Genomic DNA, 10,955 nt, shown 5'->3' on the forward strand with positions numbered 1-10,955 from the left:
AAAAAAAAAAGAAAAAAGAAGTGGGGCACTGGAGCTGATGTAAGGGAGGGGCTGAGACCACACAGGAGCAACAGAGATAGTGAAAGTCCAAGGAAGCCTGGGGGATTACCCCTGAACCAAAGGCCCCCCTAGAAAATCAGTTCCCCAGGGTGGGGATTTGTCTGGTCAGCTGGCTGATACTGGACAAAGAATGATGGCCACAGTGCCCCTCACTCTGCTACCTTTTGCTGGAGGCTGCTTGGAGGAGCTGGAAATATGTCTGAAGCCCACTATCTTCAATGTCGAACTACCTGACTCCTATGCCCCCCACCTGCCCTGCCCCATTCTCAGGAAAAGTGACAGAGTGACATCTGGTGGCAGGGGGCTCAGCCTCAGGGACTCCTTGAGACCCAGGCAGTTGCTTGGTTCCCCAGCTTCCTCCCAATCTTGGGCTGGGGGTTATAGGGCTGAGGTTGGCTCCATAAGGGTGGGGAGAACCCAGCCTGGGACTGCCCAGGCATCTAGCTGGGTCAAACCTGAAAAGCCTGTTTCATCCTTGAATCTTCTCCTGGTCTCCAACAGGAAGTTGCCGGGGGGGGGTCCCTGCTAGGGTCTTCAGACCCAGGCCCCATCCACACAGACACACAGACACAGTCCCAATCGGGGCTGGGGGCAGGCCTGGCTTCGGGATGCCCTGCCCACTCCCCACCCATCCCCACAAACATGCCCCCAGCAGGGCAGACAGCCAAACCCAGTCCCAGTGCCCTGAGCACCTGGGGCCTGGCTGTCACCCCAGCAAGGAGAAGGCCTGCTTCAAGGCACTAGACAGTGGCCTCTAGCCCCACCCTGCCGCTCGGGGCCGCCGAGCACAGGGAGGGGGATGTCTCTGGGAGGAGCTCCCAGCCCACCCTGATCTCAGAGTTCTCGTGTTGGGGGAGGGGCTGCTGTGAAGCTGCAGCTAAGGTCAGCCCCCACCCCTAGCTCCACAGCTGCCGCTGTTATTCCCACTGGGCGAGAACGGCTGGGATAGGGACTATCCGAGAAGTCCCACCCTCTGAGCTGGAGTTTCGCCTTGTAGACACCACCCACCGGCGGTGGCCGGGAAGGAAAACGTCGGTGGAGGGGGGGACCAGGGAATGCCGCCGACTCCGAGTCCTCAGCTCCCGGGACCCTCAGCTGTCGGGCGGGGCCTGGAGCCGCGCTGTCCGGCGGGTCAGGCCGCGGGGACATGCTAATCCGGCCACAATCTATTTTTGCGGCGCGCCGGGTTAGGAATCAGGGCTGGGCCGCCTCCGCAAGCAGCTCTGGAAACTCCGAGAAGGAAAGTCCGGCCGCCTCGAGCGGGGACTCGCCACAGTCCGGCCCCAGGCCCGGCCCGATCCCACCGCGACTCCCGCGGCTCTGAGCAGCTCCGAACGCGGCTGGCTGAAGACGGGCCGCGCTCGGCGGACACGGCCCCGCAAACCGCCCGCCCGCGGACCCCGCGCCCGGCTCCCAGCCGCACCCGCTCACCGCCGCCGCCGCCAGGGTCTTCCAAGGGTCCGCAGGGTGTCGGCGAGGGGCCACCAGCGCTGGCCTGGAGAGCGCTAGCACCGAGTCCCCGCCCGTGCGCCCGCCCTCCCTCCGGTCCGGCCCGCCCGGGAATGCCATGGACGAGGGGCGTGCGCGCCGGGGGCGGGCCCGGCCGAGGGGGCGGCTGCGCTGACTCAGGGCTCAGGAATGCGCGCCGCCCGCCCGCCTGGCCCAAGTCGCCTCCTCCAGGAAGGCAGCAGTCTGCTCTTCCCAGTGTCCGGCCGGGGACACCTGTGGCTGTGGGTGGCGAGCTTCTTGGTCCAGGAGGGAGGGCGTGGTGGAATCTGGTGGTCAACAGCAGTCCTGGGGTCTGACTCCAGACTAAGTCTTGACCTCATCCTGCCTTCACTTGTGCTTGAGAAGATGGGGAGTGAGGCAGGAGGAGCACATGAGGGAGGAGGGTGTGGGATGGGAGAGTGTCGCTGTATCCCCTTAGTACCCACACTGACAAATCATTTACCCGCACGCACTCAGTCCCTCACAACCACTGACATTACCTCGCATACATCCACGTGCACACGCTCCCGACCACTCAGTCACACACACGCCTGTGCATTCATTTACACATGCACACACCTACTCCTGCACACACTTTCCTGGGTATATGCTCACATATTTTCACATGTGCGCGCACACACACACTCATATTCATCTGGACACACTCACAATACATGCACCCACATCCAAGTCAGGTTCAGAGAAGTCACCCATTCCCCAGACCCCTATCCCTCCCCCCCACCTCCCCCCTACACCCCTGTAGGTGCTCTGAGGCCAGGCTGCACCCAGCCCTCCTGAAGCTACTAAGCAGAGGCAGCAGCACAATTCTGGTGTCCACTCTGTTCTCTTCCCTTTATGTCAGAGCTTAACCATCACCCCCACCTGACGTAACCCTGAACTTTCTGAATTAGATACAAAATGGCCCATCTGCTTTCAGCTGGGTCTGCATGTGGGAGTTCCCCAGCAGTCTTCTCTCTGGACATTGGGTGGGCTGACCCAGCCAGAGAAAAGGAGTAGGGGATGGGGTGCCAACAGCAGGCCATAGACCAGGCTATCCAGGAGTGTGAGTGGCAGAGGGGCCCAGTTTTCCTCTCAGTAGTGGGTACTAGGGGCTCCTTTCTTGCTACAGGTCCCTACAGACCCTTCCACTGGGTGCCCCCTCAGGCCTTGGAGGGTCTATAAACATGTCCTAAGGCTGTGTCTTGCTCACAAGGCTGCTGCTTCAGCCACATACTCTGGGACTAGAAGGCACTAGCACTCTCAAACCGAGTTGCTACTGCCAAAGGTGCATCCGGTGCCCACCACAGACAATGGCCTGGCCCTTGGCTACACAGAAAATAAAGCTGACAATGAGAACTAAAGGTGCCTTGTGCTCAGCAACAGGCAGAATCCTCTGCCCACGTCTTGTTCATACCATAGGACTGTTGCGGGGGGCTGCACATAGCAGATCTTCTGTGAACACAGTTCTTCCCTGGGAAGGGCAGTGAAAGCTTTGGAGAGGTAGAGAAGAGCTCCCTCATGGCAGGTGACTGCTGGTGCATTGGGGACATTAGCTAAGAGGGAGGCTGCCTGGTCCCTACAGGCTGCACGTGCCCCTCCCATGCCAGCCTCATAGCACAGCCAGAGAGAGGACAGTCTCCATGCCTAGCATTCTTGACCCCTGCCAAGGATAAGTAAGCCCTGCCTGGCCTGGATGCCCAGACTGGCTGGCAGTGGTCCTCTCTGGAAAGCCAGGGTCTGGGCTTGCCTCCAAAGCATACCACAGCTGGGCATCTAGTGTCAGCAGGTCTCCTGCAGTGGACACTGGGTACCACCCAGACCTGCTCTAAGACCCAGACACTCATCTCCACTTCCCTGAGCACCAGCCACAGCTGAAACACCCCACCACCACCCAGGAGTCATCTTTGATGGAGAGCTGCCTTTTCCAAAGTAATGCACCCTCCACACAGAAGGCAGTCTGTACCTAGAAGCAGGCAAAAGGCTTCCCACTGTGTTCATCCAGGATTATCTCCCAAGAACCCCATCAGAGCCCAAGGTCTGTGGGACCCACAGTGGCCTCTGTTGTAAACCCTGCTCCCTTGACCCTCATAGGTGTTGTTCTCAAGAACGCAATCCTAGCACACCTCTGCAGGCAAATCCCCATCCCAGTTTGTGTCACTAATCCCCAGGCTCTACCCACTCCAACCTGAATGAGGATGTCGGAGAAGGATGTGAGCAGAGGGCTGCTGATACACATGGGCTCAGGCCTGTGGCTGGTCCACATGGACACATCTGTGCCTATACATGTGCTCTGCACCACTGGGCTCTACCTCATGCCTGCCCTACTACCCTATGCTGTGGTGGAGGAGCCCCAACATGGAAACCTGTCTTCCCCTCTCACCCGCTCATTCACCCTAGAAAAATTAAAATCAGCAGCTGTTGCCAGCAATGCCAGAGCTAGTGGGCAGGCACCTGAGGATGGGTGTGTCTGGACCTGTCAGGGCTTGTGGACCTCACTCCAGAATATGAAGACACGGGACCCCTAACCAGAAAGAGGAGTCCCTAACAGCTACCCTGGAGTCCTCAGCTCAGTTTCTAGGCCATGAGCAGTCACCCCAGAGAGCCATTCCCTTGGCTTTGGAAGGTCTGAGGGGCCTCAGAAGAAACTGGCCCTGCTTAGGGACCATAGCTGCAGGGATAGGAGGAGGTAGACATGAGACAGGCCAGCCAGTGGCCTAAAGCCATGGGCTATTCTGCCCCTCTTTATGGCCCAGAGCTTAGCAAGAGGGTCCCATAAGCACCTCGGCCCACAGCCCAGCAGCCCTGGCAACACAGCCCAAGAAGGGAGGGTACAGCCAAATACTCCTCAGCAGCCTAGTAGCTCCCCTTTATTGCCCAAGGAACTTTCTTTTTTTTTTTTTTTTTTTTTTTTGAGACAGAGCCTCAAGCTGTCACTCTGGGTAGAGTGTTGTGGCATCACAGCTCACAGCAACCTCCAACTCCTGGGCTCAAGCAATTCTCCTGCCTCTGCCTCCCAAGCAGCTGGGACTATAGGTGCCCGCCACAATGCCTGGCTATTTTTTGGTTGCAGCCTTCATTGTTGTTTGGCGGGCCCGGGCTGGATTCGAACCTGCCAGCTCAGGTGTATGTGGCTGGTGACTTAGCCACTTGAGCCACAGGCACTGAGCCTGCCCAAGAAACTTGACATCCCCCTCCCCAGGGCCCATCAGACACAGAGGGACTCACAGGTCCTTCAGGAGGCCAGCAGCCACCCTACTAAACAGCTGCCAGATGGGTGCTTGAGACAGATATGTGTAAAAGCCCACTGGGTTCTGACCCAATCCCTACTCAAAAGCTACCAGCCACCCCTCCACTAGAGAGAAGGCTGAGTCAGTGTGCTCAGCACCCCGGCCTCAGTGGCCACTAAAGTCATCCTCTCTCAAGGGCTTGCTTATCAAGGCTTCAGGGATGGGCATGGTGTCCATAGCTCGGTGAGTAGGGTGCCAGCCACATACACCAAGGCTGGCAGGTTTAAGCGTGGCCTGGGCCTGCTAAACAACAATGACAACTGCAACCAAAAAAAAAAAAGAAAATAGCCAGGTGTTGCGGTGGGTACCTGTAGTCCTACCTGCTTGGGAGATTGAGGCAAGAGAATCACTTAAGCCAAAGAGTTCAAGGTTGCTGTGAGCTCTGATGCCACAGCACTCTACCAAGGGTGACATAGTGAAACTCTGTATCGAAAAAAGAAAAGGCTGCAGGGATGGATGCCACAGCTAGAGGCAGCTCCAGCCCTCCAAAGCCTTTGTTGCAGGGGACAAGCAGGACAGAGCTGCTCACCCCAGCATTGATCCCATCCTTGAATCCTTTCAAAGACCAAGGGTATCCTCACCTCCATCTTCCACTGACATCCTTTCCTTTTCTAAAAAGCCTCTCCTAGTCCAGCAGCAGGGCACACTGGGGACAGAGGAACTCCAGTCACTTCCTCTCACCTGGCATCACCTTATCTTGCCCCTGGCTAGTTTGCCAGATCACTCTGTGGGCCATGGTGGGAATGTTCAGCCTACTACTACTTCCACCAGCAGTGGACAACAAATCAGGAAGTGAGCTGGAGAGAGGGTAGCAGGGGAGGTGGCAGAGATTGCATAAGTCCCCCCTCCCCCATATACACACTCACTCAGAACATCTGGAGAAGTGGGTTGCTGGCACAGGCCCCAGCTCCTCCTCTTGGTAGGGGCCAGGCTACCCACTGAATGAGTCTCTCTTTCCCCATCTGAAAGGTAGGGATAAAACACCTCTCTGGGAGCCTGTAGACTCCCCCATGATTTCTACGAGAACCAGGCATATTTGTAAAATCAGAATAAATATTAGTACAAAACAACACCCGCTCTCTCCCTGCCCTCATGGGGAAGACAAGGGCTCAGAAGGGGCCTCAGTTTCCCTCTTAGATTGTGGGGGAAGGATGGTGGTACTATTCCCACAGGAAGGGAGTCATTGTTTGGTGGGAATGGACAAGGAGGAGGAGGGTGGGGTCACATCCAGGCCTGCCTCACAAGCATGTATTCATGACACATTGCCCCTCACCCCCGGAAGCACAGTGCCACACACAGCTGGGTAGCTTCCAGCAAGCAGTGGTCCCTCCCTCCCCAGGAAGTCCTGGTTGGGGCTCATGGGGGTGGGACAGCGGGGCTCCAGCCTGGGCCAGAGTTCAGCCCCTGAGCTGGTCAGAAGAGGACAAACAGTTGGAGATCAGGGTTTAGCCCTGCTGGCTTTACCCTGGGACCATCTGTCTTGCTCACCTGACAGTCCCCAAAACATGGCCTATGCCTCTGCCCAGCATCTAACATCTGGCATGTTAGACACCCAATTGCTCTTTGAGGCCTTTAAGGTACCTCTTTCCAGGGCTAGAGTCACAGAAATCAAAGAGAGCTCAGGACAAGCGCCTTAAGGGTGCTACAGGGCAGAGGTGGGTTGTGGATTGTGGAAAAGGGATTCTGCCAGCTGCAGCAGAGGTCCTTGGAACCCAGATAAACCCTAAAATGCAGAGTGGGGTGAGGGATGGCTCTGCTGGGTGTTGGGGCTGCCACAGAGCCACAGGAGCCAGGAGTGTGCCCCTCCCACTTGGGACCCCCTTCTGATCCCTTCCTCCGAGCCAGGCTTCCCTCCTCCTCCTTGAGGGCACCAATCTGGCTAGAGAGGTGCCCTAGCCAGGTAAGGTGGGCAGGTGCAGGGTCACTGGGCTTCAGAGATGCAGGGCAGCTGCACTGCCAGGCGGGTGTTCACGGATCCCGGAGTCCTAGTCCTGGCCTCAGACTTCCGAGACAGGCAGGCCAGGCTCCAGACACCCAACCCAGCATGTGGGCGGACGGGATAGGGGCTCCACTCACAGAATCCCGCCACTCTTTCTTTACTTCCTCCCACTGGCCGGAGTTGACCACTCCCTCTCCCCTCAAAGATCCCATGGATCAGGGCTTGGCTGCGGCCTCACACGCACACACCACAAGTACCCACCACCATCCCGAACCGCCTGGATCCTCCCCCCTCCCACGAAGCACTACATCTGTGGCGGGGCCCCTCGAGGGAGGACCCAGTCAAGGTTCATAACGGCCCCGTCCTCTTGGTGGTCTGACCACCGGCTGGTGGAGTGGGCTCTGAGGCTGCCGGGTGACCAGAGCGCACAGGTGGGGGCAGAGAGTGGGTCACGGGAAGGACACTGGGACACAGTGGGAGAGGGCTCCAGCTGCCACCTCCTGGCTCTCGCCACGAGCTCCGGGCTCTGGGTCCAGATTGCGGAGCGGAAGCCAGGAGGGCGGACCCACCTCCGAGCTGCCCGCCTGGCCGGCCCACCCCCTCTGAGGGCGTATCCCCCGCCGCTCCACCCCCGACCCGCCTCCTTCCCCTGCCGCGCATGCGTCTGCCCCGCCCCCGGGCCTGGCGGCACTTCCGGAGTGGGCAGAAGGACGGGGTCTGTCTAGGGTACCAGCCCCGCGACCCCTGTGGCCCGAGCTTCGGGATGTCCGCGTGCAGGGTGTCCCAGGTGAGTGCGCGTCCAAGTGAACGCGCTTCTCGGCCGCCCCGCCAGACAGACGCGCGCCCCGAGCGGCGCAGCCATAAGCTGCGGGGACCAGAGCCTGCGGAGCCTCAGCGACGTGGGTACAGGCCGGCCGGGTCCTGAGGAGCGTCCCCAATGCCTTGTTAGTCCCGCCGCGCAAACGGAGTCAGGGCGGGACCCAGAGTGGCCTCAGTGCCATGGGCTGGCCAAGAGCCAAACTTGGGTTGAGAGCAGGAGCCGCAGCGTCCCGGATTCCGAGCCCACGACGAATGTTGGCAGAGTGGGCCAGGCTGCGGAGACGGTCACGTCAGCATCCATTCCCGGCTGGCCGGCTGGCGGTCTTGGTTCACCACGAACGTCAGCACTGATGTTAAAAATAACGAGTCTCACATGCCGGGAGTACTCGGGTACCGTTGAAGACCTGCCCTTGAGTGGCTTCCCCAGAACAGCTGGGATTTGTGACCAGATTTCCTCTGGCTCTGTGGCGGCAGGTGGGTGATGGCCGGTCTGCGGGGTCTCTGCAGACCTGCCTTTGCCCACTTGCTCATTGTTTTCTGTCTTGGGCAGTGAAGCAGAGGACAGTTGGGGACCCACAGGGGTCATTCCACAAGCACTAGGTGATGAGCTAGGCCAGTGGTCAGCCTCACGCTCTCCCATCTGTGTTGTCAGGCCTTTTGGGCAATCTGAAGAGTCTGGTACAGTGAGAGCCCCTGTCAGTTGGACATTAAGTGGAGAAAACTCACAATCTGTTTCTGGGCCAGGCTGGCTGTTTTCATTTATTTATTTGTTTGTTTGTTTAGAGACAGTCTCACTGTCACCCTGGGCAGAGTGCCCTGGCATCATAGCTCACAGCAACTTCAAACTGTTAGGCTCAAGCGATCCTCTTGCCTCAGCCTCCCAAGTAGCTGGGGCTATAGGTACCCCCCACACACACAGAATGCCCGACTAGTTTCTCTGTTTTAGTGGAGACACAGTCTCACTTTAAAAGTTCAGGCAATTCACCTGCCTTAGCCTTACAGAATGCTAAGTTTACAGGTGTGAGCCTCAACACCCAGCCCTCAGCTGTGTTTTTAAATTCCTGGCCAGTGTTGGGTGCAAACAGCAGGATTCCAGAAACCAGTTCACAAGCTTACTTGGTGTCCACATGATTAGTGTGAATCAGAGGGTACCAGTTCTGTCCCAGGCTCAAGCCCCGCATCAAGCATCTCACTCATGATCAGGGCACTTGCAACAGAGTGGCTGCCCTGCCACTGGCAGTAGCACGTTGTCAGGTGTGGTTTGTTTCTGAAGCCTCCAAGGCCAAGTGTTTTGTGTGTCAAGTATGGTATTCTTTTTTCTTTTTATTTGTTTGAGACAGAGTCTCACTTTGTCATCCTAGGTAGAGTGCGGTGGTGTCATAGCTCACAGCAACCTCAAATACCTGGGCTTAAGCGATTCTCTTGCCTCAGCCTCCCCAGTAGCTAGGACTACAGGCTCCCTACACAATGCCCAGCTATTTTTAGAGAGATATCTCCCTCTGGCTCAGGCTGGTCTCTAGCCCGTAAGCTCAGGCAATCCACTTGCCTTGGCCTCCCAAGTGCTGGGATTACAGGCATGAACCCCAGGTATGGTATTCTGTGTGTGCCTCATAACCACAAGGTGGTCACCCCCACTTTGCAGATGAAGAAACTGAAGCAGGTGGTCAGATCTGGTCCTTGACTTCCCTTACCTCACCACACAACTGCCTGTTCTCTCTTATTCAGTTGCTTAAATTTTTTCTTTCCCATTACAGCTTTCCCGAAGGATGAGGCAAAAAAAACAGCGACTGGCAGAGGCAGAGCAGCCACAGAGCCCGTCAGATACAGCCCAGACACATTCTCTCAAGGAGCCGTGTGTGGAACTGCCCACGACCCTGGGCCCTTACTGCAGTGTCTATTTCTCAAGCCCAAAGGGCAATCTTACCCGACTAGGGTTGGAATTTTTCGACCAGCCGGCAGTCACCCTCGCCCGGGCATTTCTGGGACAGGTAATGTGAAGTGCCCTGCTAAGATGCTCCGCACCATGTAGCGATCCCTGGGCCAGCCTTCTCTCCCTGGCTCACCTACCTGACTTGGCCCTCAGTGAACCCTCCTTATCCTCATGCAGTTAGCCGCTTTGCTCACTCTGGCCCCGGATAGTTTGATCTCAGTCATCTGGGAAGGATGTGGAGATTGTTAGTGCTTTTTGCCTGGGATATAGGGGTGTCACTATCCGTCTTCCTGCTTTGGGCATCAGGGACAAGGGGACTGTGAGCCTTCCTCACTCAGGAAAGGAGCATTGTCCTTTTTTACCTGGAATTGACCTCAGGGCAGGTTACTTGTAAGAACATCTGTGAAACACCCCTAAGGTCTTGCCTACCTGGTCCCATGACACAGAGTGCCCTGGCTGGGGCCTGTGTCAGTAATGACGGTTTTTAGACACATAGGAACTAGGACTGTGGCCAACATCAGGCTGCCCAGCATGGAATCACCTTGAGACAACCCCCCATCCCACCATAGTGATTCATGCACCATGCTGGCTTCCCAGGGCCCCTGCATGCAGCTTAGGGTAGGTCCAGGATCTGGTTCTGCTAGTCAGACTTGGAGTGAGAAGCAGGGACTGCACAGACCCCATCCTGGTGGGGCCTGTGGTACAACTTGTTACCACAGATGAATGCTCACACCTCTGTGGAGTTTTGGCTAGATCTGTCTTGGTAGTATCTCTGGGTGCCAAGACTTTGTTCCTGGCTTTCTGGTTCTCCTACAGCAGTGTTTTTTTTTTTTTAACGTTTTTATCTCACGGTACCCTTGAACCTATAAGTTCAACCTTTAAGTTAAACTTCCATGGCACACTTAAATTATGTTCATCCAAAAAAAAGGACATACTTACTGTCCTTTGAACTTCTTTAGAAAATAATTTAATTAATGATTTTTTTTTTTTTTGCAGTTTTTGGCTAGGGCCAGGTTTGAACCTGCCACCTCTGATATATGGGGCCGGCGCCCTACTTCTTGAGCCACTGGCACCACCCTTAATTAATGATCTTTAAAATTTTCAGCAGCACATGTGGTTCAGTGGGTAGGGTGCCAGCCCCATATACCAAAGGTGGTGGGTTCAAACCTGGCCCTGGCCAAATTGCAACAAAAAAAATAGCCAGGCTGGCAGGTACCTGTAGTCCCAGCTACTCAAGAGGCTGAGGCAAGAGAATCGCCTAAGCCCAGGAGTTGGAGGTTGCTGTGAGGTGTGACGCCACAGCACTCTACCGAGGGCAATAAAATAAGACCCTGTCTCTACAAAAATAAATAAAATAATAATTTTCATGCCACACTGGTTGAAAATCATTGTTCTAGAGGTTCCAAGGCCTCCCCTTTGTCTTTTTTTTTTT

The 10,955-nt window shown here is 56.4% G+C and overlaps 2 protein-coding genes across 2 annotated transcripts in view; one reads left to right on the forward strand and one right to left on the reverse strand.

The window, feature by feature from the left end:
• RHBDF1 (rhomboid 5 homolog 1) overlaps positions 1 to 1,570 on the reverse strand; it is a 14,877-nt gene extending 13,307 nt beyond the window's left edge. Inside the window, exon 1 of the mRNA XM_023513820.1 lies at positions 1,492 to 1,570. The gene's annotated coding sequence lies outside the window, so the exon portion shown is untranslated. The remainder of the gene's footprint in view (positions 1 to 1,491) is intronic.
• A 5,883-nt stretch (positions 1,571 to 7,453) lies between these two features.
• MPG (N-methylpurine DNA glycosylase) overlaps positions 7,454 to 10,955 on the forward strand; it is an 11,094-nt gene continuing 7,592 nt past the window's right edge. The window contains exons 1-2 of the mRNA XM_012805783.2: positions 7,454 to 7,561; positions 9,348 to 9,581. Of these exons, the coding sequence (XP_012661237.1) occupies positions 7,538 to 7,561; positions 9,348 to 9,581 (258 nt within the window). The 5' untranslated portion in view covers positions 7,454 to 7,537. The remainder of the gene's footprint in view (positions 7,562 to 9,347; positions 9,582 to 10,955) is intronic.

The sequence above is a fragment of the Otolemur garnettii genome, unplaced genomic scaffold (genome assembly GCF_000181295.1).
Source record: "Otolemur garnettii isolate 467f Iridium unplaced genomic scaffold, OtoGar3 scaffold00044, whole genome shotgun sequence".
Lineage (NCBI taxonomy): Eukaryota > Metazoa > Chordata > Mammalia > Primates > Galagidae > Otolemur > Otolemur garnettii.